At 53.5% G+C, this 27914-nt stretch overlaps 2 protein-coding genes across 5 annotated transcripts; one reads left to right on the forward strand and one right to left on the reverse strand.

Annotated features, from left to right (window-relative positions):
- Positions 1-74: 74 nt before the first annotated feature.
- LOC133230878 (galactoside 2-alpha-L-fucosyltransferase SEC1) lies at positions 75-27115 on the forward strand. 3 transcript variants are annotated; one of them, XM_061388900.1, is made up of 4 exons: positions 75-1125; positions 10174-10265; positions 15850-15961; positions 25263-27115. In XM_061388900.1, the coding sequence occupies exons 3-4, from the start codon at positions 15880-15882 to the stop codon at positions 26285-26287; spliced, it is 1107 nt and encodes a 368-aa protein (XP_061244884.1). In that variant the 5' UTR covers positions 75-1125; positions 10174-10265; positions 15850-15879; the 3' UTR covers positions 26288-27115. The 3 variants fall into 3 exon arrangements, with proteins under 3 accessions (XP_061244884.1, XP_061244883.1, XP_061244882.1); XM_061388899.1 differs by lacking the exon at positions 75-1125 and adding an exon at positions 8574-8657; XM_061388898.1 differs by lacking the exons at positions 75-1125; positions 10174-10265 and adding an exon at positions 13942-15036.
- Positions 8218-13707, reverse strand: NTN5 (netrin 5). 2 transcript variants are annotated; one of them, XM_061388892.1, is made up of 6 exons: positions 12998-13707; positions 11534-11722; positions 11214-11363; positions 10747-10800; positions 10463-10543; positions 8218-8839 (listed from the first exon to the last, which is right to left on the reverse strand). In XM_061388892.1, exons 1-6 carry the CDS (start codon positions 13626-13628, stop codon positions 8475-8477), a joined length of 1470 nt encoding a protein of 489 aa, XP_061244876.1. In that variant the 5' UTR covers positions 13629-13707; the 3' UTR covers positions 8218-8474. The 2 variants fall into 2 exon arrangements, with proteins under 2 accessions (XP_061244876.1, XP_061244877.1); XM_061388893.1 differs by lacking the exon at positions 10463-10543.
- Positions 27116-27914: the final 799 nt, after the last annotated feature.

Below are 27914 nucleotides of genomic sequence, written 5' to 3' on the forward strand. Positions count from 1 at the left end.
CCTCCGCAGAAGAGGGAAGGGGGGGGGCGCTTAAGGTGGAGCTGGGAGAGTCCCCGAGGTCTCTGTGCCGAGAGCCGCTGGCCCCAGTGGATCAGGGGTTCCCTCAGCTCACGGGGACCCAGATTGGAGCCTGCATCACTGCCTGCAGCCCCCCGCCCAGTGCATCACTCGGGCCTCCGCCAGGGGCTCCCTTAACTCGGCTAGGGGATCCCCTGGGAGACTTGAGTGCGGTGTGGGCGGCTGACCAGGAGAGGGAAGCAGAGACTTGGAGAGAGAGCCAGGCAGGAGGTAGCCAGGAAGGCAGAGAAGAGAGAACAGAGGTGAGGTCAGGGAACTGTGGAGGCTGGGGAAGGGAAGGCGAGCCTCAGATCAGTACGAAGAGACAGGGTGGAGGGAGATGCAGGGTAGAGAAGAGAGGGCAGGGTGGGGCGGCTGCGGGTTTGGGCAGGGGGAGATGGTGGCAGGAGAGACAGACAGACTTCCATACCTTGAATGAAAGAGATCCAGAAACTGATACACACATAGAGGAGGCAGAGATAGAGAGATCTCCCCGCCGCCGCCCCCCACCGCCCCGCAAATGGCTGGGGAAAAAAATACAAAATGAGACAGATACAGATGGAGGCAGAGAAAGAGATACACAGAAAGAAAGACATAGACACACAAACTTAGAGATAGAAGCAGAGACCCACAGAGAGAGAGAGTGCACGCACGTGCCTCAAACAGCAGGTTCGAGATGGAAGAGCAAGACGCCAGGCAGGAGGTGTTCAGGGAGAGACAGAAACAGAAAAGGAGATCTGAAGACAGACATAGAAACACACGCCTAGAGAAAGCAGCAGAGAGAGGCGAGGACAGAGAGAAAGAGGCAGACACCCGCGCACATCTATCTGTAAAGAGAGACCCTCATGTAGAGGAAGAGGTATCGACAGAGATAGAGACCCAGGTAGGGGGAGAGACCCAGAAACGGATCAACTGACATGAAGGATAAGACTAAAGAGGGTTGAAAAAGACAGAGGCATTCAGAGACAGAGAATTGGAAATGGACATGCAAGGACTGGGATGGAGAGAGACAGACATGCCTGGGACAGCCGGAAGTGGAGAGAGACACCGAGAAAACAAGAAAGGAAGGTATATTCATGATCTGTTGTCACATGACAGATTACCCTGAAACTCTGTGGCCTAGAGCTACACATATTTATTGTCTCACAGTTTCTGAGGGGTGGGAACCGTGGAGCAGTTTAGTTGGGTGGATCTGGCTCTGATAACAACAGAGAACTCAGTCTCTCATGAAGGGGCAATAGGCTATCGGCCAGGGCTGCAGTCATCTAAACTCTTGACTGGGGCTGGAAGATTACCTTCAAGCTCACCTACACGGCCCTTGGCAAGAGGCCTCAGCTGCTCAATGTTAGGGTCCACAAGGGGCTCGTGTGGGTGAAAGTCGCTCAGTCATGTCCGACTCTTTTCGACCCCATGGACTGTACAGCCCATGGAATTCTCCAGGCCAGAATACTGTAGTGGGTAGCTGTTCCCTTCTCCAGGGGATCTTCCCAACCCAGGGATCAAACCCAGGTTTCCCGTATTGCAGGCGGATTCTTTACCCACAATGGAAGCCCATATATATACACATATATATATATATATATATATATAGCATATAGTTAAAATATGGCCCTTTGTGGTGACCTGAAAAACAAGAGATGAAGTCACAGTGGCAATATTTTAATTATACGCTATGAGCCCCTTGTGAATACTAACACTCAGCACATGAGCCTCTCCATAGGACTGCTTGGGGCACAACATGACTACTGGCTCCCCTTCAGAGTGAGTGACTGGAGAGACAGCAGTGTCTTATATAACCTATGTCCAAAGTCACACACTTTTATTTGTGTGTTGGCCATGCTGCTTAGCCTGCAGGATCCCAGTTCCCTGACCAGGTACGGAACCCAGGCCCCAGCAGTGAAAGCGATGAGTCCTAACCACTGGACCACCAGGTAATTCCTAGCACCATCACTTCCTTATTCTATTCATTGAAAGTGAAAGTCCCTCAGTCGTGTCTGACTCTTTGTGATCCCATGAACTGTACAGTCCATGGGATTCTCCAGGCCAGAATACTGGAGTGGGTAGCTGTTCCCTTCTCCAGGGGATCTTCCCAACCCAGGAATCGAACTCAAGTCTCCTGCATTGCAGGCAGATTCTTTACTGCCTGAGCCGCTAGGGAAGCCTCGGATGTGTATTCACTGGAGGTGAGCTGCTCAGTCTAGCCCACGTTCAAAGGGAAAGGGATTGATCCTTTTTTTTTTCCCCCTAAAATGTTATTTATTTTGGCTGCACTGGGTCCTAAACAAAGACCCAGTGCAGCCAAAATAAATAAAACCTTAGGAAAACAAAGAGAAAGAGATTGACCTCCTCCTCTTGAACATAGGGATATCAAAGAATGTGGGCTTCCTTCAAAACCATCACAGAGGGACTTCCCTAGCAGTCCAGTGGTTAAGACTGTGCTTCCACTGCAGGAGCTGTGGGTTTGATCCCCGATTGGGGAACTAAGATCCTGCATGCCACATGTCATGGCCCAAAAAATAAAAAATAAAGTAAAATAAACTCATCATAAGTGGGGAGAGGAAGAGAGACAGCAAGGGAGAGAGACAGACTTTCAATGACCCTCAAGGCTTAGAGGTTGCCTTATTCAGAAAGGCAGGAATGTGTTGAGAAGGGGAAGACAGAGGCAAGATAAAGGAAACCAAAGCAGTAGTAGTAATAATAATAACGATGATAATAATAATAATTACAGTGGCAGCAGCTAGCAGGTAAAGCACCTGCTTTACCTGCTAAAGAACCAGGCAAAGTTCTGAGCACTTTCTAAGGACTCGCTCGTGTAATCATCACAGTCTCTTCATGAAAAGGAGGAAGTTAAAAAAAAAGAAAAGAAAAGGAGGAAGTTATTATCCCATTTGACAGATGAGGAAACCAAGCCTCCAAGGGCATTAGTGACTTGCCCCAAATGACACAGGCAGGAAACAAAGAACGATGGGGAAATTATGACCGAGACATATGTGCAGAGAAACGGGGAAGTGGCAGGAAGAGACTGGCAGAAGAACCCAGCTCTGATGGAAAAAATCAATCAGCAAGAAATGGCAGCCACTCTGACTGAGGGTTTCCTAGACACTGGAGCTGGACCATACACTCCTTAGGTTTTGTTAACCCTCAAAGTTGCCCCTTGAGGTGGGGGTTGGTATTAGCCCACCCCATTATACAGTTAGAACCCCTGAGGCTCAGAGAGGAAAGTGACTCACCCAAGATGTCGTGGGTTGACTGGTGCCCCCCATCCCCCCCAAAAGAGACACATCTCCCTGAAACCTGTAAATAGGACCTTATTTGGCAAAAGGGTCTTTGCAGTTGTAACTAAGATGGTGATCTTGAGATCAGATCATCCCATGTTATCTGGGTGAACCCTAAATCCAATTACATATGTTCTTTTAAAATAAAGACATAGATAAACAACAGGGATCTACTGTATAGGACAGGGAACTATATTCAATATATATATATTTTTTTCTTGGTTGGGCTGCAAGGCATGTAGGATCCCGGTTCCTGGACTAGGGACTGAACCCATGTCCTTTGCATTGGAAGTGCAGAGTCCTAACCACTGGACCACCAGGGAAGTCCCTATTCAATATCTTCTGATAAACTATAATGGAAAAGAATCGGGAAGAAGTATATATATACATATACATATATATATGTAGTTGTTCAGTTGCTCAGTCGTGTCCGACTCTTTGCCATTCCATGGACTGCAGCACACCAGGCTTCCCTGTCCGTCACTATCTGCCAGAGTTTGCTTAAACTCGTGTCCATGCCATGAGTTGGTGATACCCTCCAACCATCATCTCACCCTCTATCACCCCCTTTTCCTGCCCTCAAAACAGAATCATTTTGTGCACAGTTGAAACTAGCACAATATTGTAAATCAACTACATTTCAATTTCAAAAGAAGAAGGAGAAAAGAAAGGCAGAGGGGGATTTTAGACAGAGGCCATAGCATTGTGAAGACAGAGGCAGAGGGGACGTCCCTGGTGGGCCAGTGGCTGAGACTTTGAACCCCCAGTGCATGCATGCAGATCCTACACACGGCAACTAAGAGTTTGCAGGCCACAACTCAGGCCTGGCCCAGTCAAAGTAATTAACTAATTGATTAAAAAAAGAACAAAATGGCTAAGAGAAATTTCTTCTTATATGGGGGTAAGAGGAAGTCTTCCCAGTGTAGGTGACATTTTTCTGACCCTCTTTCTGTCCTATAAACCCAGCCCTGGCTCAGAACGCATCTCTTCCCACCAGGATCTTCTCTCCAACCCCTCCACCCACCCCCAGTCTCCCTCCCCCTCCAGTCTACCCTCTAGGGATCCCAGAGGAGTCTTCTACGTCCAGAGGTGACCTTGCCTCTCCTCAAGTCACAGCCATCCCGTATCTCCCCAGTACCCCTGGACAAATTCCCTGACTCTCCGCCTTTCTAGTCATGACCAATTCCTTCCTCTGTCCTTCAAGACCTACCTCTGATGTCACTTCCTCTGAGAACCCAACTTGCAGTCTGGGTTCAAGGCCTTCTCTGGGCTCACCCAGTGAACCGAGCCACCTCTACAATTGTCCATATCGTTTGTTGCTCATACAGGGCTGACCCCACCCCTCCTCTGCTCATAAATCTCCCACGGCTCTCCAGTGCCCCTGGGGAAAAAACTCAGGCCCTCAGTCTGGTCTTAGAGGCCCCATAGTCCTGGTTACTGCTTATTCCAGCCTCAGATCTCTTCTCTGACCATACCGGGCCCTCTGGCTTCTGGACCTTTGCACCAACTGCGACTTCCTGAAACTGTGAAAGTGTAGCCGCTCAGTCATGTCTGATCCTTTGCAACCCCATGGACTATAGCCCGCCAGGCTCCTCTGTCCATGGAAGAAGCAAGGAATGCAGGTTCCACTGAGATTTGAACCCAGGTCACTGGATTCAGAGCCCAGAGTGCTAGCCATTACAACTGTAACTTCTAACTTGGCCTTTCTACCTCTTCTGCTGGGCAAACTCGTCCTCAGCTCACACGCATTTTAGGAGTCTGCTCTTCTAGGAAGCCAACAATGATGCTGTGGACGGCAGGGGCCTCTTCTGAGTTCTGGAAGCCACCTGTGCTGCCCTCATTATAGCAACAAGACAGACTGGGCTCAGCGCCCAGAGGCGGGAGGGAATGGTCGGGCTGGAGGTGGGGCCCAGATGTGGATTTCACGCCTATTCGTCTTGGGCGCTGGGAACAAAGTTTGGGTCATAAGGAACATATGGGGCTCGCCCTGTTCCTCACTTTCATCTCCTACCTCCCCGGCCCCTGGGTGGGAGGCAGCCAGGACAGGACTCTGAGCCTGGGTGGTTCCCACAGCCCTTCCTGCCCCAACTCTCAACTCCCACTCCCCAGGGGAGCCCAGCAAAAATCCTCCTGACCTGTGATCTCACCTTCTGGGTTCACCTCTCCTGGGGAATGTCTGGCCACCAGGTGTTTAAATCATGAAAACAAACTCCAAAAGCTCTTACTCTGTGCAGACACTATTTTAAGCTCATTACATACACATCTTTTTAAAAATTAAGTATTTATTTATTTATTTGGCTGCTCCAGGTCTTAGTTGCAGAACTCGAGCTCTTCGATCTTGGTTGTGGCATGAGAGATCTTGAGTTGTGGCATGTGGGATCTAGTTCCCTGGCCGGGGGTCAAACCCAGGCCACCTGCATTGGGAACTCGGAGTCTTAGCCACTGGACCACCAGGGAAGTCCCTACATGTTCATGCATGCTCAGTCACTTCATTTGTGTCTGACTCTGTGACCCCATGGACTGTAGCCTGTCAGGCTCCTCTGTCCACAGAATTCTCCAGGCAAGAATACTGGAGTGGGTTGCCATTTCCTTCTCCAGAGGATCTTCCCAACCCAGGGATCGAACCCACATCTCCTGTGTCTCCTGTATTACAGGCAGATTCTTAACCACTGAGCCATTGGGGTAGCCCTACATACACATGTTAATTAATTTAATCTTCATAATATGCCCTGTGGGTTATTTCCTATTATCATCATCATCACCACTCCCATTTTACAGATGGGAAAACTTAGGGGACAGAGAGGGATTTGAACCTAGGCAGTCTGGCTCCAGAGTCCATGAGTTTCATGAAAATCACCTATAGAGCAATGCCATCCTATAGAAGTTTCTGTGATAGTGGACATGTTCTTTATCTGCGCTGTCTGATATGTTAGCCACCAAGTACCAACGTGGCAGTGGCTACTGACTGGGTAGCTCAGAGAACTAAGTCTGAATACTGGCTACTTGCTGTGTGATGTTTGTTAAGATTCCCAGCCTCTCTCGTTCAGTTTCTTTATAGAAGATGTGGTTAAGGATTCCAGCCAAACCGAACACATGTGGGTTTCAATCCTTGCCCCCATTTCAAGGTGGTCTCTCTGAGAGCCTCAATTTCTTCAGAAAAGGATGGAGAGAGCAAGATAAGGCATCCAGCGATCTCTGAAACAGAGAACTCTTCTTACTTAGAAAACCCTCTGACATGCTAAGTTGCTCAGTCGTATCTGACTCTTTGCAACCCTGTGGACTGCAGACTGCCAGGCTCCTCTGTCCATGTGATTCTCCAAGCAAGAACTGGAGTGGGTGGCCATGCCTCCTCCAGGGAATCATCCTGAACCAGGAACTGAATCCTCGTCTTTTATGTCTTCTGCATTGGTAGGTGGGTTCTTTACCACTAGTGCCATCTGGGTAGCCCTATAAAACCCCTTAAAGATTCCCAACTCCTGCTTCAGATATGCCCACAGCCAGGGCCCTACTGGAGGCCAAAGGCAAGCCTCCCCATATACAGGATTATATTGGTAGCTTGGGGGTCTAACAGTCACCTCCTGCAGGCTATTTTCTGCCTTTTTCAGCCTCCTTAGGGGTATACTCAGAACACTGGCGGGAGAGCCTGTTCTCTCTGCCTAGCACCCAATGACATCATGGTGCAACCAGACTCCTCATTGGCTCAGGCCTGCTTTTTCTCTCAGGGAAAGAAGAGGTTGCTTTCTAGGCCCCTGCTGCTGCTGCTGCTAAGTCACTTCAGTCGTGTCTGACTCTGTGCGACCCCATAGACAGCAGCCCACCAGGCTCCCCCGTCCCTGGGATTCTCCAGGCAAGAACACTGGAGTGGGTTGCCATTTCCTTCTCCAATGCATGAAAGTGAAAAGTGAAAGTGAAGTCGCTCAGTCGTGTCTGACTCTTTGCAACCCCACGGATTGCAGCCCACCAGGCTCCTCCACCCATGGGACTTTCCAGACGAGAGTACTGGAGTGGGGTGCCATTTCCTTCTCCATTCTAGGCCCCAGTGAACCCTAAGTCATATCTCTTTGAGATTCCCTCAAAGTACTCACTGTCTCTCCTACAAAGGTCACTCAAATTTGAAATTCTGCTCTTCATTGTGGGTTCAGAGGCCAAGGTGACGTGAAAAATCCTAAGTCCCATGACCTTCCATTCCATAGTACTTACTACTTCCTACCTTTTTTAACCCCACCCCTCTGGCCTGTTAGGGCTTCCCTGGCAGCTCAGATCGGTAAAGAATCTGCCTGCAATATGGGAGGCCCAGGTTTGATCCCTGGGTGGGAAAGATCCCCTGAAGAAGGGAATGGCTACCCACTCCAGTATTCTTGCCTGGAGACTCCCATGGACAGAGGAGCCTGGCAAGCTACAATACATAGGCTCACAAAGAGTCAGCATGACTGAGCAACAAACACTCTGGTCTGTAGGTACCCAACTGCTGGGTGGAATCCAATTCTGCTTAGCACCAAATGAAATCAGACTGCTCTGTGGCTCCCAACTGGCTATTCCCTCAGGAAAGGGTTTAGCCTCTGGTTCAAGACCGGGTGGACCCAACAGAACCCTCTTCAGATAGTCACTCAAAGTTCTATTATTTTCTAAGACCATCCTGGGGCCATTAGGAATCAAATGTTTCTTAACTTGGAACTTTCTGGAAATCCGACACTGCTGTGCTTTCCTCAGGTGTGTTTCCCGCCTTTTCTAGCCACCCTCCCTTCCACTGGCTTTAGCCAATGGTTAAGCAACACAACTCTGACTAGCCTCTATAGCCATGTTTGGTTTCACGACTTTCCTCATGGCCGTCTTTATTTGCCCCTCCTAGACTCTCCCAGCACAGATCAGGGGTCTGGAGCCAAGATTCCTCAAGAGTTGAGACTTTATTGAGGGGACTTGCTCCACAAGGCAAAGGTCAAGTGTCCGAGCCAGAGACCTAGAGTTCTAGGGCCTTTAGTTAAGGCCTTCCTGACTCCTGGGTGCTGGCGCATGCCAGTGACGTCTGGTGCTCCGCGGCGTCTGATTGGCTCGCTGAGAGACGCCTCAGCGTCGAGGTAAAAGGCGCCTCCTGTGGTTGCTTCTAGCTCCTTCGATGGCATTCGAGGCAGCGGGGCTTCGGCTCTAGAGCCTGGGTTCGGGGCTCAGGGTCGAAGGCCGCAAGGTGCGGCACCCCCCGGCGCGCTCTTCCTGCTGCAGCCGCCGCAGCGGCCGGGCCCAGCGCGGCCTCCAGGGCAGCGCGAGGCCGTGGCGGTCGAGGACGAGGCGTGTAGGATCTGGGCCGCCAGCCGTTCTGCCCAGCAGCAGGTAGTGGCTGGCGGGGCGCAGGCGCAAGCATCCGCAGGTCAGATCGGCGCGGGGCACCCAGGCGGCCTGGCTGCCACGGCGCACGGGCTGTGCTCCCTGCTTGTACACGGCCAGCACGCGCACGGCCAGCCGCTGCCATGTCGTGTCCGCGGCCTCGGACGCCAGCACCTGCGCGTGGAGCACTGCCGAAAGGGGAGAGGTCAGGCCTGGGCCGGGGGTAGCCTGAGGGCCCCGTGAGGTTAGTCTTGGTGGGGAGGGGCCTGGGACGCAAGGGTGGGCTTCCAGAATCGCATCAGGAAGAACAGAGACCTTGAAGCTTTGAGGGTGAGAGGCCCAGTGCTGTGAGGAGTGAGGTCTTTCTGAGGACACGGGTCAAAACAAGGAGGGCGAGGCGTTTGGAGTGTGAGGTTGGGTCCCAGGATTGTGATTGTGAAGGGGAGGGGTGGGTGGGCGGTCTCTCTGGAGAGGAGGTCAGGCTTGGGCCAGGAACCCAGGTGCCCACCAGGAAATATGCAAGCACCACCAGGGATGCTTTTGAGACCGTATTAGAAACAGCAGGTATAGGAATGACTTAAAGGTTAGAGGTCTCCCGGGACCCTGCAGTGGGTGGGGCTGGAACAAGGCAGAAAAGGCAGGTCCAGGCCTCTAATCGGAGAAGGCAATGGCACCCCACTCCAGAGCTCTTGCCTGGAAAGTCCCATGGACGGGGGAGCCTGGAGGGCTGCAGTCCATGGGGTCGCTGAGGGTCGGACACGACTGAGCGACTTCACTTTCACTTTTCACTTTCATGCATTGGAGAAGAAAATGGCAACCCACTCCAGTGCTCTTGCCTGGAGAATCCCAGGGACGGGGAGCCTGGTGGGCTGCCGTCCATTGGGTCGCACAGAGTCGGACATGACTGAGGCAACTTAGCAGCAGCAGCAGGTCTCTAATGCCAGAGAGTCAGAAAGTATTAGGAGCACACAGAGCCCCTGGAAAACAGAGATATTGCCCTAGGAGGGATCTGCATCTAGAATTAATTTGGGGGCCAGAAGGAGGTCAGTCCTGGGAAGCCCAGGGTTGAGGTCTTACTAGTGGTGATTCAGAGAAGTGTCCCCTCTAAGGGGATGAGATGAGATCTGTTGGGAGCAGCCCTCTGGTGGGCAAGCTGAGTCTATGGGCTGGAAGATTCCCATGGGAGGTGGGGCGGGTGGGGGGGGGGCGGGGGGGCAGAAACCTCCACGTTTGGAGTTCCAAGGATACTAGTGGCCAGATGGTGAGCCTCAGGGAGGGGAGGTCTGGGATCCTGTACCACTGAGGGGAGTAACTGGGGCTGGGCTGAACTCGAGTGTCCAAGACAGCTGAGGTCATGGGCCCTGGACTCAGGGGGCTGGTGTAGACTGGTGGATTAGGAAACTGTGGGGGAGTCTGTGGGAATGGGGCTACAGCCCTGAAGGAGGGTGGAGGACCTGAGACAGACAAGACAGCGCAAGGGTCCCTCCTTTCAACCAGTTTGCCTTTCTCTTTCCATCCTCAGGAGGCCACCTCCCCCACTCAGGGATGTCAGGCTGAAGAAGATTGTGAAACTCTGCAAGACCAAGAACGTAGGGAGAAAGGAGACCTAGGAAGGTAGGGAGTAACCCTCCCCACTCCCCCTTCCGCCCATTGTCTGCTGTCCCTTTAGGTTCTAGATCAGGACAGGCCCTTTAGAGTTCAGCACCCCTTCCCATTTAAGATGAGGAAAGTGAAGGCCAAAGAAGAGAGTTGCTTGGAGGCAGATCAGAGCCCCTGTGCGCCTGCTGGCCCTTGTTCTCCCCAGCACTCACTGTAGTCCTGTTGGCAGTACCTCTGAAGGCTCATGTGTATCCTGGTGTCCGAAGTATTGCAATAGTTTTGACACTGAGGGTCTGGGGAGGGTCGGGCTCCTGAGGCCTGGGCTACAGCATTCTGCCCCTGCCCATCCCCCACAGTCCATCTTGATGGACAGCTGGGGTGCCTGAACCCTTGGGACTGCGCTCAGTGAACCACCCCTGGATCCCCTCCTGGTGGCCCAATCACCCCATCCCTGATCCTTCTTGCTACCAGGGATTTGTAGGCCAGCCTGTCTTACCCGAGCTGTAAGCATGAGGGGTTGTAGCAAGGGTGGTTGTCGCCTCTAGGATTCCTGTGAGAGAGCAGAGAAGAGGTAAGGCCTCTTAGCACCTCCCACCAGCACCTCGCTGCCCCCAAGGAAAGCAGGCATCCAGACCCCTCAGGGGGCATCCTGCTTCCTTGAAGCCCAAGAGTGGAAGCACACTTTGCCTTTCTCCCCCAGGACCTGGAGTTCTGGTCCCTCGCCACTTTCTGGACTCAGGAGTCCCGGTCTTAAGACCTCTCTCAGACCCAGGAATCCAGGCTCTTAGCCTCTTCCTCCACAGGGTGAGACTGGACTTCAGTCTCCGCCTCCCCAAGGCCACAGAGTCCAGTCTCTAGCTTCCGTCTCCCAGGGACCCGGTCCTCACCCATCTTGCCCCCTGGAGGTCTGGCTATCTCCTTCCCACCCCACTTGGGACTCGGGGCCCCGCCCCCAGGACTCACGCTGGCAGGGCATCCTGGGGGAGCGGCTCTGCTGGTAGCCAGGACCACAGCGGTTGCAGGTCAGGCCAGTGACCCCTAACTTGCAGGAGCACTGCCCATTGGTCTGGTTGCAGGCACCGCCTGTCGCCCCAATTGGATGGCACTGGCAGGCTGCGTGAGGAGAGGAGCTGGGGAGGTAGGGTGCGGGCTCCCAGCCTCTTCCTCCCCAAGACTGGGGAGGCTGGAATTCCCTGCCCCCTCCGCCGGCAGGCCCCCAGCCCCTCCTCCCACAGACCTGCCTGCTGCCTTTCCCTCTAGGCGGGGCTTCAGGCTGCACTCACCCCTGCAGGCCTTGCGGCTGCTGATGGGCTGGCCGGGGTCCCTCCAGAACCCTGGCTGGCAGTAGTGGCAGTGCCGGCCGGCTGTGTGGTGGCGGCACCGCTCACAAACGCCCCCGCTCCGGCCGCCCGACAGCCTGAACAGCTCAGAGTTGAACCTGCAGCGTCGCGCGTGCTGGTTGCAGGAGCAGGCTGGGAACAGGATGAAGTGAGGGCGCCTCAGGCCGCCATTCCGTTCCCCTTTCCCAGCTTTCCCCCCACCGCCCTCAGGAGAGAGACTGCCTGGGGTTCCCCAGGTGAGTCTGGGTCCCCGAAGCCCTTCATTCTCATCTTTAAAACAGGCGGTGCTTTGGACTGGAGCTGGGTGAGCCAAGGGGACTGATGAACACACGGGGTGTAGAGAGTGGGCTACAGAGTCAGACCCCCGCGTGGAAGTGTCTCACTCTTTCCATGGGCAGGCGACGCCTCCTTTTTGCAGCTCAGACTCCTTTGCTATAAGATGACATTTACAACATCTACTTCCTCGCAGGAGGACCACCTACCATGTACATTTTGCTGGGGGGCATTGATCAGATTTCAAAGGCAGTGACTCTCAAACCTGACCACTTATTCGAATTACTGGGGAAACATTTAAAAAGAGCAACACAGGACCTCCGTGCTAGGTCCTAAGGACTTTATGTATATCCGTGATTTGAATTTCCACTGCAGCCTGTAGAGGAAAGACTGTTGTTTTCCTCACTTTACAGGCGAGGAAATGGAGACACAGAGAGGTTTGGTCACTAGTTGGGGGTCACACAGCCAGGAAGCTGGTGAGCTGGGATTTGAACCCAAGCAGTCTGGCTGCCTCCTGAGGCTGTGCGCCCATCTGCTGCCCTAGAACATCTAGTGTGACAGCACGTTCGGGACAAGCCAGGACCCTTGGGCTCATCCTCCTGAGCTCACATTCCAGCCCTGCCACCTGCTGACTGCGTGTCCTTGCGCACAGAACTTCCCAGCTCTAGCCTCAGTCTCCTCATCTGTAAAATGGGCCTGATGCAATCCCTGCCCGGCACATAGTAGGTGCTGGATAAAAATGTGTCTGATGAATAAAAGCTTCCCCCACCATGGTTGATTTGATGAGTCCAAAAACATCCAGCTGCCCTGTTTTTCTCCAGCCTCTCACTAAATACCACCTGAGCGCCTGCGACAAGCCAGGCCCTGAGCGGGGCTCAGAAAGTGTTCTCCACATCACCGTGATCAGGTGTCACCAAGAGGCTGGAGCCCCCGGTGGGCATGGAAGCAGCAGAGGTGGTGGGGGAAAGCCAGGGGAGCCAAGAGAGGTGCTGCCAGAGGACAGTGTGGGGGAGAAGCAAGGGGCAGGTAGCTCTGGGGTAGGAGAGAGCCTCCTGCCCTCAGGGACACTGCCTGGCTGCTGGACCATGGGCCCGGCTCCGGGTCAGGGCAGGTCAGGGCGGGCCCCGGACTTACGCAGGCAGGGGTGAGGGTGCCGGGGCGTGGCAGGCCGCCAGGGCCAGTCGCGGTGGGATGGCTGGCAGCTCTCACAGCCCGGGCCGGTGGTGTGGTGGCGGCAGCGACAGCGGGGTGGCCGGTCGCGGGCAGCGCAGCGGGCCGCGTGGCCGTGGCACTGGCAGCGGCCTCTCACGCCCGCGGCTGCCAGCCCTCCCCGGCCCCCGAGCTCCAGGCGGAGGTGACTGGCCACCACGCTGGCCTTCGGGCCCGCTGGGACCCGGAAGATCACCCTCTCGGGCCCTCCCAACGCCCCCGGCCAGGCAGGCCTGCGCCACAGTGACCTCCAGGGCCCTCCGGTGGCCCAGGCGGCAGACAGGACCAGGGCTGGGGGTCCTGGGGTGCAGAAGCGCAGGCTGACGGACGACAGGAGGAAAGGGCCCCCCAGGCCCAGGGTCAGACTGCCATTGCAGGGGGCCCGTGGGCCGAGATCCACGCCCGGGGAGGGGCCACAGGCCTGGGGACAGGAGGCGGCCATGCCAGCCAGCTGGGTCACGGGTGGGAGGCAGAAGCGGGGGCGGCCCCCGGGGTGGTAACATGGGTCCGCGCTGGCCTGGCTCAGGAGGAGCCAGAGGGCAAAGGTCACGGGCATGGTTCCAGCAGAGGCAAGTACCTGCAGAGGAGAGGAGTGGCCAGGCTGGGGGCCTCGGGCTGCCCCCCGAGGTCAGCCTCCACCCCGCTCTCCAGGCTCCCTGAGGAACCCTGGCATTCCACCCCTGGCCCTGCCCCAGACCTCTCCCGGCTGCTTCTGAGCGAGGAAAATAGTTCCATCTGGGGAGAATTACTGTTTACATAAGCCAAAGGGGAAAGAACGCAAGCAAAATCGAGAATTTTGCCTGAACTAATCCGTAGCTTAACACCCCAGCGCTATCAGTCAGTGTTGAGGGGCAGGGGGCCCTGGGGAGAGGGCGGGGCGGGGGGACAGATGGGGAAACTTCCAGCAAGGACAAGGGGGATAAGGGGGGAGAGCAAGGCAGGGCAGACGGAGTTACAGACAGAGGAACACTCGGTGACAAAGCCACAGAGACAGGGGCAGATAGGGGCGCAGACAGACAGATGGAGGGAGAGGGGGCAAGGCCAGTGCAGGGCAAGGGCCAGGCAGGGAGAGGAAGCAGGAGGGGCGAGGAGGATGCAAGGGGAGACCACGAGGCCAGAAAGATGGCGGCTGGGAAACCGGAGTCCACAGGGTGTAGGGGGAGCGGGTCCCGGGGAGCCTGGGGGCCGGGACCTCGGAGACACCTGCAGAGCCGGAGGAGAGCGGGCAGTGCAGCAGGCCTGACCTGGGGGGAGAGCAGGGGTGCTGGGCTGGGGGATCAGAAGCAGGAGGCAGGTCCATGGGGATCGGGGATCAGAGGGGAGGCCCCTTTCCCACATGGGGCCCTAACCTCGTTCTCCACACCCAGGGCACGGAGGGGGATTATCACCAAACAACCAAGCCTCCCTGCCACCCACCCCCAGCCTCCACCCACCCTTAACCCTTTCTCACCCAGACGCAGAACCCAGAGGACCGTGCTAGGGACCCCGGTGGGGATGCCTGGGGGCTGGAAGCCTGGGCTGGGAGGCTGGTGTGGAATGCCTGGGGGGCTGAGAAGGTCAAGCCCTGGTGTCCCGCTTGGGATGGGAGGGCCCTGTGTGCTCACATTTCTGAGGACTTTCTGATAATCTCAGCCCACCTGGCTCCCACTGCCATCCTAGGCCTCAGGGTCCAGGAATCAGAGCCCCCACATTGCCCACCAGCTGTAAAGTCCCCAGAGAAGAAGGGGGAACAGACGATGGGGGTGGCGAGTGCCAAGGGAGGGGAGAGAGGGGCCAGACAGGGCAGGGCTAGAGGCCAGGGCATCTGCAGGAGCCGGAAGTCCAGGCCTGGGAAGGCACGGGCAGGGAAGGACTTGGTGCTGGAATGCTCCTCCTCCCCGTCCAGGGCTGGCAGCCCCCGTTGGAGAGCTCCCTCAGGTCTAGGGGCTTTGAACCCCTCTGGGCCCCACAGTCCAGGCCCCTGGGTAAGTCTGGACCTGGGCATGGGCCCCCACTGGGAGTCTGTGAGGCACCAGTGGGTGCGGTGGGGTCACATCCCTCCCCAGCCTGATTTCACCGCCCCCAGGGTCCCCACCTCCCCCGCCCCAGATGACTGCCATGGCCTCCACCCCTCCTGAGGAGGAGCCTGGCGCCATTTTGAGCTCTGGCGCGGGGCATTTGCCCTGGTCCCCTGGCACCTGCCTTATAAGGCGCTCACTCCATCTCCCACCTCTCCTCTCTCGCCTGGGTGATTCAAGGGGCCCTGCTTTATGGCCTTAGTATGCCAGGCAAACGGGCTGAGTCCCCCGATGTTCCTGGGGGATCGAGAAGCCAGCCCCTGCCACTGGGGAGCCCAGATGTCCGGCCCCTGGTCCATACCCACTGTGGGAACTATAGCCCACCCTGACCACCCCCCCATTCAAGGAGCAGAGACTAGCTGTGTTCCCACCAGATCCAGAGTCAGGCCCTTCGCCTGGGCAGTGGGGGGGTCCCTCTGGGACTCAGGCTCCTCTTCCCTGGTTTCTTTGGCACCCACCCGACCCTTCACCCTGCCGTCGTCCAAACCTGTGCCCTGGAAGAGGTTGTCCTCTGCCGCTAGCTGCTCACATGTTCTCTCCCGCAGGAGCTTGGCGGCCAGCGTGGGCTCCGGGGAGTGAGTGCGGAGTGGCTGTTCTCAGGCCCCGGGCTAGTGGGGGTTCTGGGCGGGAGCTCAGAGCAGAGCCTAAGAATCCAACACCACCCCCGCCCCCCCACCCCGCCCCAGTCCCCTCGCCAAGGCAGCCATGCTCTCCCTGCAGGGACCCCTGGCAGCCATACCACCCGGGACGATGTGGGACGTGAGAGCTGTTGCCCCGCAGCGGCCCGCAGCTGGACATCCCCGAGCAGGCTGGCCCAGGAAGCTCAAGACAGGTAGGAGGGGACAGCGGCCAGATGGCCTTCCCGGGTCTGGGGTCCGCGCTCCACTCACACCCAGCCCCTGCCCCACCGCTCCTAAGGGCGGGCAGGCTGGGGCTCAGCCCTGCCACGTGGTGGTGGCTGCAATCAGGAAGGGGCAGACCTGCTGAGGGTGGGGGGCGGTGTCAGGGCCGCTCACACCGAGGTGGGACCCCACTCCAGCCCCTCCTGCCCTCTGGAACCTTCTGCCAGCTGTGGGTTAACTGAGCATGAAGGTCAGGCGCTTTCAAGCCCTAGAAGTCAGTGCCCTTTGAAGGGTCACACCAGCCACCTGGAAACCCAAAGACTTGGGCTGCTTTCTGAGTTGGTGGGGTTGGGGTAGGGGAGAAATGAATGCCTGGGACCTCGGTGGTTCTAGCGGCTGGAGGGAGAAATCGGGGACTCCCCCAGGGGTTCAGAGCTCAAAGCAGCTTTCCCCATGACCAGTTCACTATGAGGCCTCAAGACTTCACGGGTGAAATTTTCGTACAAATGTTGCCCTCAACTGTATTACATACCCTAATGGTTTTGACTAGAAAGATAACATTTTTTATCACTTCCCACTGAGAAAGGCGTGGATCTCGGGACAATGGGGCACCATATTTGCTACTATGGCCTTGAGTGCATTGACTGTGGCACAGCGAGGGCTCGTGGGGTTTGGGGACCCACTGTTCCGGCGGGAGGGCGCAGCCGAGGCAGTCTGTGCTTCTGGTTCTGGGTGACCCGCACAGCGGCGGAGGCAGGATGGGGACATAGGATTTGAATGTAAGCTGTGAGGAGGGGTTAGCTGCCAGAAAAAGAGACACCCCCAGATCAGAGGGGGACATATGGGATCCAGGGCAGGCGGCGTGAGGGGCAGGCTAACTTGTGCAGAAATTAGAAGTTTCTTAAGCTAATGTTCCCTAGAGGAAAGCCTGCTTTCTCACTTTTGCTTTTAATAACCTGAGCTTCCTGAGGTGATGATCATCTCTAAAGGAGCCAGTGAAAAATCTGTCTGCCAATGCAGGAGACACAGGTTCAATCCCTGGTTGGGAAGATCCCCTGGAGAAGGAAATGGCAACTCGCTCCAGTATTCTTGCCTGGGAAATCCCATGGACAGAGGAGCCTGGTGGGCTACAGTCCGTGAGGTCACAAAGAGTCAGACACGACTTAGCAACTCAGCAACAACTGCACTGAGAGTGTGCATCTGAGTATCCCTTTCTCAGGGCAGAGTAGAAAAACCCAAGACAGTAATCAGGATCCCAGATTCCTGAGCCACACTGGTTCCAAATCCAGACTTCACCTCTTTCCTAGCTGTGTACCCCAAAGCAAGTTTCTTAACCTCTCTGTGCCGTAGTTTCCTTTAATGTTAAATCGGCAGAAAAATGTACCTTACTCTTGGGAGATCATGAGGACCCAATGAGTGAAGATAAGCCTACAGTCTGATATCTGAAACTCTGTGCACCAGACGTGCTGCAGAAACTGTTTTGAAAGCACCATGGGATGTGCAGCTTATATATTATACACCCCTCAGTGGGGCCTGGGCAGCATCCCATCAGTTCAGTTCAGTTGCTCAGTCGTGTCCGACTCTTTGCAACCCCATGGACTGCAGCACGCCAGGCCTCCCTGTCCATCACCAACTCCTGGGGTTTACTCAAACTGATGTCCATTGAGTTGGTGATGCCATCCAACCATCTCATCCTATAGTCCCCTTCTCCTCTTGCCCTCAATCTTTCCCAGCATCAGGGTCTTTTCCAGTAAGTCAATTCTTTGCATCAAGTGGCCAAGGTATTGGAGTTTCAGCTTCAACATCAGTCCTTCCAATGAATATTCAGGTCTGATTTCCTTTAGGATGGACTCGTTGGATCTCCTAGCAGTTCAAGGGACTCTCAAGAGTCTTCTCCAACACCACAGTTCAAAAGCATCAATTCTTTGGCACTCAGCTTTCTTTATAGTCCAACTCTCACATCTATACATGACTGTTAGAAAAACCATAGCCTTGATTAGATGGATCTTGGTTGACAAAGTAATGTCTCTGCTTTTGAATATGCTATCTAGATTGGTCATAACTTTTATTCCAAGGAGTAAGCGTCTTTTAATTTCATGGCTGCAGTCACCATCTGCAGTGATTTTGGAGCCCCCCAAAATAAAATCTGTCACTGTTTCCCCATCTATTTCCCATGAAGTGATGGGACCAGATGCCATGATCTTAGTTTTCTGAATGTTGAGCTTTAAACCAACTATTTCACTCTCCTCTTTCACTAAGAGGCTCTTTAGTTTTTCTTTGCTTTCTGCCATAAGTGTGGTGTCATCTGCATATCTGAGGTTATTGATATTTCTCCCAGCAATCTTGATTCCAGCTTGTGGTTCCTCCAGCCCAGCATTTCTCATGATGTACTCTGCATATAAATTAAATAAGCAGGGTGACAACATAACAGCCTTGACATACTCCTTTTCCTATTTGGAACCAGTCTGTTGTTTCATTTCCAGTTCTAACTGTTGCTTCCTGACCTGCATACAGATTTTTCAAGAGGCAGGTCAGGTGGTCTGGTATTCCCATCTCTCTTTAAAAATTTTCCACAGTTTATTGTGATCCACATAGTCAAAGGCTTTGGCATAGTCAATAAAGCAGAAATAGATGTTTTTCTGGAACTCTCTTGCTTTTTCCATGATCCAGCGGATGTTGGCAATTTGATCTCTGGTTCCTCTGCCTTTTCTAAAACCAGCTTGAACATCTGGAATTTCACAGTTCACGTTTTGTTGAAGCCTGGCTTGGAGAATTTTGAGCATTACTTTACTAGCGTGTGAGATGAGTGCAATTGTGCGGTAGTTTGAGCATTCTTTGGCATTGCCTTTCTTTGGGATTGGAATGAAAACTGACCTTTTCCAGTTCTGTGGCCACTGCTGAGTTTCCAAAATTGCTGGCATATTGAATGCAGCACTTTCACAGCATCATCTTTTCGGATTGCAAATAGCTCAACTGGAATTCCATCACCTCCACTAGCTTTGTTTGTAGTGATGCTTCCTTAGGCCCACTTGACTTCACATTCCAGGATGTCTGGCTCTAGGTGAGTGATCACACCATCGTGATTATCTGTGTCGTGAAGATCTTTTTTGTATAGTTCTGTGTATTCTTGCCACCTCTTCTTAATGTCTTCTGCTTCTGTTAGGTCCATACCATTTCTGTCCTTTATTGAACCCATCTTTGCCTGAAATGTTCCCTTGGTATCTCTGATTTTCTTGAAGAGATCTCTAGTCTTTCCCATTCTGTTGTTTTCCTCCATTTCTTTGCATCGATCAAGGAGGCAGGCTTTCTTATCTCTCCTTGTTATACTTTGGAACTCTGCATTCAGATTGGTATATCTTTCCTGTTCTCCTTTGCCTTTCGCTTCTCTTCTTTGCTCAGCTATTTGTAAGGCCTCCCCAGACAGCCATTTTGCCTTTGTGCATGTCTTTTTCTTGAGGATGGTCTTGATTCCTGTCGCCTGTACAATGTCACGAACCTCTGTCCATAGTTCATCAGGCACTCTGTGTATCAGATCTAGTCCCTTAAATCTATTTCTCACTTCCAGTGTATAATCATTAGGGATTGGATTTAGGTCATACCTGAATGGTCTCGTGGTTTTCCCCACTTTCTTTAATTTGTCTGAATTTGGCAATAAGGAGTTCATGGTCTGAGCCACAGTCAGCTCCTGGTCTTGTTTTTGCTGACTTTATAGAGCTTCTCCATCTTTAGCTGCAAAGAATATAATCAATCTGATTTTGGTATTGGCCATCTGGTGATGTCCATGTATAGAGTCATCTCTTGTGTTGTTGGAAGAGGGTGTTTGCTCTGACCAGTGCGTTCTCTTGGCAGAACTCTATTAAACTTTGCCTTGCTTCATTCTGTACTCCAAGGCCAAATTTGCCTGTTACTCCAAGTGTTTCTTGACTTCCTACTTTTGCATTCCAGTCCTCTATACTGAAAATGACATATTTTTTGGGTGTTAGTTCTAGAAGGTCTGGTAGGTCTCCATAGAACCGTTCAACTTCACCATATCAAATGTTATTGTTTCTACAAGCAGAACAAGTGGGCACTCACTGCAAAATAAGTCTATGAATAGCCTCACATTGGTTAAAATTTTGTCTCCAGATGATTTCAACTCAGGTTGGGGTTCACCTCCAATCTTCATAAAAGTGGTCGATAAGGAACTGTGGACCGGAATGTAAGCCGCAAAACCAGCCCTGGGCTTCATCAGCTCTGATTGACTATTTCCCGTGGCTTTTCAGCTGTGTAGGCTGATGAGCGAACAGGAGAGGGAGCCCTTGAGACTCAAAGACGTAGCAGCCAGAGTGCTTACCTACCTGATTAGCAGTGTTAGTCGCTCAGTCTCTCCGACTAGCAGTGTTAGTCGCTCAGTCTCTCCGACTCTTTGCGACCCCATCGATTTTAGACCGCCAGGCTCCTCTGTCCATGGGATTCTTCAGGGAAGAATACTAGAATCGGTTGCCATTTCGTTCTCCAGGGGATCTTCTCTACCCAGGGATCAAACCTGCGTCTCCTGCATCACAGGCAGATTCTTTACCATCTGAGTCACGTGATTGGCAGAACCCAAGGCAAAATGAAAACCGGCTGCCTTGCCAGCAGTCATGGAGAATTTCTAGATGGCTGGAGCAGAGGAGGGGCCCTGTGCAGCTGCATGGGTCGCACATGGTGGAGGTGACCCTGGTCCTGAGCTGGTTTCTCCTCCCTAGTAGTCCTGGCTCCAATCCCTGCTCAGCTTGCCTGATGGTTTGGAACCTGCTTGAGGCTCTGACTGAGGTGGGTGAGCTGACCAGAGGTTCAAGTCCTTCCTCTGCTCCCCGCCACCATCCCCCCTCCGCCACCACCCCAAAGAATAGGACTCCAGGCGGGGCCCGAGATGGGCAGGCTGTGGTACAGATTGGGACAGAGTATAACTCAGCTGGTAAAGAATCCGCCTGTGATTCAGGAGAGCCCAATTCAATTCCTGGGTTGGGAAGCTCCACCGGAGATAGGTTACCCACTCGAGTATTCTGGCCTTGAGAATTCCATGGACTGTATAGTTCATGGGGTCGCAAAGAGTTGGACACGACTGAGTGACTTTCACTTCACTTCACACTTATCACCAGCCCAGAGAGCAGAGGGGCTCAGGGACAGATTTAATTGGCTTTTTAGAAATCAAAGCAGCGAGCAAGGCATTTCCTGTACACCTCAGGGGAGGGAGCGTGACATATACTTAGTCTTCATGTGGTAAGAGCCAGCTGACCTCACTGGGAACCCACACTGAATGGGAGACCTTTGAGGAGGGCCTGAGAGTGTTCATATTTCCCAAAGGGGTCAGATTAATAAAGTGAGGGACCCTGGAATATAGGAGGAAGAGGAGGTGGAGAGTGGAGGCGAGGCCCACAGAGCCCTGACATTTAAGGGGACCGATGGAAGGACAGATGGGGAGCCTGGAGGGGTTTAGATGGAAGCCAGATGAGGAGGAGTGAGGGCCATGCAATCCAGGGCTCCTGTAGGGCCTTGGGGGTCTCCTGGCCACAGGGAAACCAGGCATGGCTGGTCAGGGAACAGAGCAGGGAAGGGGACATAGAGGGTCAGGACACACTGAAGACGCACTGTGAGAAGACTGCTTCTCGGAGCCCAGGGGAGAGCGGGGGAGCGATGGCCTGAAAAAGAAGCAACCCCTGAAGAAGGGGTCATCCACCCCACTACACGGGTGGGGAAGCTGAGGTTCATGGAGCCCAGTCAGCCGTGGAGTCGGGGCAGGAACTGCCAGGGGCCTGGGTGAGTTCAAAAGTGTAGGCTTCAGTGAGCTAGCATGGCACTACCACTGTGGTCAGAAAGACAGACAGTGGTGAGTGTTGGCAAGGATGTGGAGAAATCAGAGCCCTCATACGCTGCTGGTGGGAATGGAAAATAAGGCAGCTGCTCGGAAACCAGGCTGCAGTTCCTGAAACTGTTAAACATTGTTAGTTACCACACGACCCAGCTGTTCTACTCTCAGGTAAATCCCTGAGGGAAATGAAAACTTAGGTCCACACAAGGATTTGGACATGCATGTTCATAGCAATGTTATTCCTGATAACCCCAGAAGGAAAACACCCCAGATGTCTAGGAACTGATGAACTGATAAATAAAAGGAGACAGAACCATGGAGGGGAACATCAGAAATTAGTGACATGCTAACACATGCTGCCACATGGGTAAGCCTGGGAAATATGACACAGAGTGAAGGAAACCAGTCACAAAGAGGCCCTTAATGTGTGATTCATTTACATGCAATGTGCAGAGTAGGTGAATCCACTGAGGCAGAAAGTAGATGAGCTGGCAGGAGGTGGAGAGGAGGGGAAGACTGGGGGTGGGGATGGCTAAGGGGTGCAGGGTTTCAGTTGGGTGTGATAAAATTTTTCTAAAAGTAATTGTGATGCTTGCCCAACTCTGCGAATATACTAAAAGCTATTTTACACTTTATATGGGGGAACTGTATGGTATTGGAATATTATCTCAGTAAAGTGGTTACCTACAAAAAAGAAGGGCTCATCAGAGACCTAATATAAAAGCTAAACCTAGGCAGCTTGGAACCCACTCCAGTACTCTTGCCTGGAAAATCCCAGGCAAGCCTGGTAGGCTGCATGCAGTCCATGGGTCCATGGGGTCAAAAGTCCATGCTGTCCATGGGGTCGCAAAGAGTCGGACACGACTGAGCGACTTCACTTTCACTTTTCACTTGCATGCATTGGAGAAGGCAATGGCAACCTGTTGGGGGCCGGCATGAGGCACTCCGCCCGTGACAAAGGTCATGAGGAAGGAGGCTTGACATACGCAAAGGCAGGATGGAGCCTCAGGAGTCCCCCTGGAAATTCTCAAGCATCTACCCCCATAACCAGAGCCTGCCTACTTTGCTACTTTGTGCTCTCACCTACACCTCTGACTTTACAGGGGGCTGTCCCCCACCACCTCTTTCGGAGAAGGAGTTAACTTAGAGCTCCAGTTAATAATAATTCCTGGGCGTGATAGGAGTATTTCAACCTACAAACTCCTCTGAAGGTTCTCTAGCCTGCTTGACAGGCTTGTCCGGCCACATGTGATTGCTCACAGCCTCCCAACTGTGAGAGGCACGAGATGCTTTAAACCTTCTAAAAACAGGTTCCTTAGAAAAGTTAGAAAACCATTAGTATAAGTATAGTGGGCTGATTAGAAATTGTATTGGTGAAGGGTTTTTCATTTGTTGAGCCAATGTTTGTTGCTAAGACTCCACATCCCCTGCCCTTACACACATTAATGAATATATAGAAGAAATAAGTATTAACCTTTGATATTAATCATGTTAGACCTTAGGCTAAGTAAATTCTTTCCTTAACTAAAACCCACTACACCCTCACCCTATAGGAATGTAACTTTATTTGGGTGGCGTCTGTTTTAAGAATAATCACCCTTGGAGAAAAAACTGTTCTGGTTGACTGACCACTGTCACAAGGAGAGGGTCATAAATTCTCAGCAGGCCCCCCTGGCCAGAAGATGATGTAACACCCCTAAGACCTCTGTATACATTTGTATGAAGCACCTGACTTAAAAGTCAGGACTGCTGTCCCCACGTGACTTTTGTATAACATCTCAGTGTATAAAAACAGACTCTGGGAAATAAAGAATTGGGATCAGTTCCTCGAAATACTGGTCTCCCCATGTCTCTCTCTCTCTCAAACTCTGGCTGAGTCTCCATCTGGAGCGCGGAACCCGCCATGCTTACTAATTATGCCTGGGTTTCTAAGATCCGACCGGGGAGGCCTCAGTGTCTCCTCTCCTTCGGGAGAACAGAAGGACGCCTGCGGCCTACGTAAGTGGTGCAAGCTTCTTGTCTTGAAGTTTTATTGGTCTCCCGCGTAAACCAAGCTACTCAGCCTCTTTTCTCCACTGAATTTTCCTACTGAGCTATCCTCATTCTATTACTCTTTATATCTTTGATGAATATTTAAATAGTCACCAACGCCGTCTCCCCTTCGAATACCCTGGATCAGCCGGGGCTGGACCCTGGCAGCAACCCACTCCAGTGTTCTTGCCTGGAGAATCCCAGGGACTGGGGAGCCTGGTGGGCTACCGTCTATGGGGTCGCACAGAGTCGGACACGACTGAAGCGACTTAGCAGCAGGCAGCTTGAGGCAGCCGGGGAGAGAGAATGTTACAGAAGCAGGAGGTGGGAACCAGCAGACTGTTAAGTCCTGGTCCAGAAATGGCACCCTCCCCCCGCAAAAAGTCCATTCTTTATGAGTCTTCCCCCGTGGTCCAGAGGTTAGGACTCCGCACTTCCACTGCAGGGGGCACAGGTTTGATCCCTGGTCAAGGAACTAAGATCCCAGAAGCTGCAGGGCACCGTCAAAAAAAAAAAGAGATAGAAATGGTGCAACGTCACTTCCGCCATATTTGATTGGCCAAGGCCCATCACAGGCCCCGCCCTGAGTCAGGGTCAAGGGCGTCAAGGCCTCTGTAGACGGCTGGAATCCCCCACGTCCACTGACAGAAGCAGGGAACACTTACCATGCAGGGAGCCTTCCAGAAACATCCTTCATGCAGGCGCTTTGGTTAACCCCATTTTATGGAGAAAACTGAGCTCCAGGAGTTAAAGAACAGGCTCCGGGCTGCCCACCAGGAGGTGGAGTGTGCACGCGAACCTGGGCTATCTGCCCTCAGAGTCTGTGCTCTGAACCTCTGCGTTACGCAGCCTTAATAGATTGTGGGCTCTCAGGTTTACATACAATAAATACTCCAGAAGTCTTTATTTTCCAAGACTTACAGAGTGCCTGCTGTGTGCTAAGCACTGTCCTAAAAGTCTTATAACTGAGGTAGTTCTGTGAGGTTGAACCATAGGAAAGGACTGTGTAGGAAAACATGCGGCTGAATGTTGGCACTTTCGAATGGTTCGACTTCGTCATCCCCTCCACTCTTTTTTTTTTTTTGGTCGCATCATGTAGCACGTGGGGTCTTAATTCCCTGACCAGGGATCAGACTTGCATCCCCTGCTTTGAAAGGCAGAGTCTTAACCACTGAGCTGCCAGGGAAGTCCCAGTCACACCTTTTAACAGGCAAGGAAACTGGGATTCAGAGAGGGGCAGGAACCTGACTAAAGTCACACAGCTTTATAAAGGCTGGAGCTGAGATTTAAACCCAGGTCAGAGGGGTTCAGGGTCTGTGCTCCGGATGGGCTGAGTGAGTGCATGAGTGGCTGGTTTGGAGGGTGACGAAGGAAGTCATGCCAGCCCAGCCACCCCTGTTGAATTAAGTCATCTCTCCTCCCCGCAGCCGCCACGAGATTCTGGGCCACCTGCCCTTCCTCATCCACCGTCTGCTTCCTCTTTGTCATCTTTGCGGTGTCCACTGTTTTCCACTGCCACCGGCGCCTGGCCCTGGTGCCCGCCCCTTGGGCCTATGCAGGTCACGTGGTCTTGTTCCCCAGACACCTGCCGAGGGGGGGCGTGTTCACCATCAACGCCATAGGCCGCCTGGGGAACCAGATGGGGGAGTACGCCACCCTGTACGCCCTGGCCAAGATGAACGGGCGCGCCGCCTTCATCCCGCCCCAGATGCACAGCACGCTGGCCCCCATCTTCCGAATCACACTCCCAGTCCTGCACGACGCCACGGCCAGGAGCGTCCCCTGGCAGAACTACCACCTGAACGACTGGATGGAGGAGCAGTACCGCCACATCCCGGGGGAGTACGTGCGCCTCACCGGCTACCCCTGCTCCTGGACCTTCTACCACCACCTCCGCGCCGAGATCCTCCAGGAGTTCACCCTGCACGCCCACGTGCGTGAGGAGGCCCAGAACTTCCTGCGGGGTCTGCGGGTGAATGGCAGTCGGCCGAGCACCTACGTGGGGGTCCACGTGCGCCGGGGGGACTATGTCCGAGTCATGCCCACCGTGTGGAAGGGTGTGCTGGCCGACCGGGGCTACCTGCAGCAGGCCCTGGACTGGTTCCGCGCTCGCCACCGCAGCCCGCTCTTCGTGATCACCAGCGACGACATGGCCTGGTGCCGGAGGAACATCAACAGCTCCCACCGGGACGTGGTGTTCGCGGGCAGCGGCCAGCAGGGCTCGCCGGCCAGGGACTTCGCGCTCCTCACGCAGTGTAACCACACCGTCATCACTGTGGGCACCTTCGGTATCTGGGCCGCCTACCTCGCTGGGGGGAGCACCGTCTACCTGGCCAACTTCACCCTGCCCGGCTCCCCATTCCGCATGATCTTTAAGCCCCAGGCGGCCTTCCTGCCCGAGTGGGTGGGCATAGCAGCCAACCTGGGGCAGGCCAGAGAGAGCCACCCCTAGCCCCGCTCGGGTCCCTGCCGCCCCATCGGGCCCAACAGGCTTGGATGCCGGAGTCTAAATCCAGGCTGTTCAGCTTCCCAGCTGGGTGACCATGGACAAGTGACTTAATCTCTCTGTGTCTTAGTGTTCCACCTGTGAAACGAACCTAACGCAGGCTCCTTCTGAGAACACGCGTTCATGTAGTTCCTTGGAAACAGGTGTGAGGGTTGGCCACTCACAGGTTTGTGATTGGCAGGCCTGGGCCTTTGGACGGCCTTGCAGTGGACACGTATTTTTGCCCTCTCCTTCTTTATAGCTCCGGGAACATGGAGCCCAAACATTTGGTACTTGCCTCTTTGGAGGGTTTGGCAATGACACTTTTCCTGCCCTCGATTGGGCTGTTTGAGGCGGCTAAAAAATTCGGGCTTTGGGTTTGATGGGGCCTTAGATCGTGAAAGAAAAGGAAAGAAAATAGAATATGAGAGGGAAGATCTCGGGGAGATAACCTTGTCAAGGAGGGGGAGTCCCCAGAAGTGAGGGTGGGTGGGACGTGGGAGGGCCTCCCAGAGATGGCAGGACTCAACCCCAGGCCTGGCTGGCAGCGGCAAGGACACCTGGAGTCCGCACGTCATGGAAGCAGCAGGTTGGCCACGGAGGGGCGGGGCCGCAGAGCCTGCCATGGCCATGTCCACCGTGCGGGCAGGCAACTGACACCGTGGCAGTGCCCATGCCCGCAGGACCTTGTGCCGCTGTGAGGAGCCCTAATGTGGACTAAAGTTGGATTAAGTGATTACAATACCAATTTCCTTTTGTTCGGTGTAAAGTATGGAGATAAATATTTTTACTCTTTTTTGGATATTAAAAAAGTAACATACAGTTATTTAGGTTCACTTAAAATTTCCTCTGAACACAGCTGCACTGGCTTGGAAAACATTTCAGTCACATCTCTTTCCTGTTTGAAAACCCTCTCCAAGTGTCTTTTTAAATTTGAATTTCCGTTTCTTCACATCCTTGTGAGGCTGAACACCTTTCTGTTCATATATTGGTAATATTGTATCTCCCGAGAGCCATTTAGCGGCCCCGTTTACTTCTTTAGGGGCTTCCCAGGCGGTGCTAGTGGTAAAGAACCCGCCTGCCAGTGCCAGTCAAACACGACTCAGGTTCGATCCCTGGGTCGGGAGGATTCCCTGGATGAGGGCATGGCAACCCACTCCAGTATTCTTGCCTGGAGAGCTCTGTGGACAGAGGAGCCTGGCAGGCTACAGTCCATGGGGTCGCAAAGAGTCAGGCACAACTGAAGTGACTTAGCATGCATGCACATTACTTCTTAAGGCCTTGATGGTGTCATCATGATGTGGGGTTAAGGATACAGGGATGTTAAAGCAGGAGAAGGGTCTGAAGGAGAGGGAGGTTATATATTAGCTGCCTGTTCTGTGTAATGAATTACCCCAAAGCTCATTACCTTAAAGTCACAACAATAATTTGTCATTACTTATGGTTTCTGTGGGCTTCCCTAGTAGTTCAGTAGTGAAGAATCTGTGCCAATGCAGGAGACCTGGGTTCGGTCTCTGGGTCGCACAGTATTCTTGCCTGGGAAATCCTAGGGTCAGAGGAGCCCAGTGGGCTACAGTCCATGGCGTCACAAAGA

The sequence above is a fragment of the Bos javanicus genome, chromosome 18 (assembly GCF_032452875.1).
Source record: "Bos javanicus breed banteng chromosome 18, ARS-OSU_banteng_1.0, whole genome shotgun sequence".
Classification (NCBI taxonomy): domain Eukaryota; kingdom Metazoa; phylum Chordata; class Mammalia; order Artiodactyla; family Bovidae; genus Bos; species Bos javanicus.

Coding starts and splice junctions, on each gene's coding strand:
- LOC133230878 (XM_061388898.1), top strand. CDS start 14,809: ATGGGGGTGGCGAGTGCCAAGGGAGGGGAGAGAGGGGCCAGACAGGGC. Junction 15,037..15,849: donor CCCACAGTCCAGGCCCCTGG/GTAAGTCTGGAC, acceptor CTCTCCCTGCAG/GGACCCCTGGCAGCCATACC. Junction 15,962..25,262: donor GCCCAGGAAGCTCAAGACAG/GTAGGAGGGGAC, acceptor TCCTCCCCGCAG/CCGCCACGAGATTCTGGGCC.
- NTN5 (XM_061388892.1), bottom strand. CDS start 13,628: ATGCCCGTGACCTTTGCCCTCTGGCTCCTCCTGAGCCAGGCCAGCGCG. Junction 11,723..12,997: donor GCACCCTCACCCCTGCCTGC/GTAAGTCCGGGG, acceptor TCCTGTTCCCAG/CCTGCTCCTGCAACCAGCAC. Junction 11,364..11,533: donor CAGCCGCAAGGCCTGCAGGG/GTGAGTGCAGCC, acceptor CTCCTCACGCAG/CCTGCCAGTGCCATCCAATT.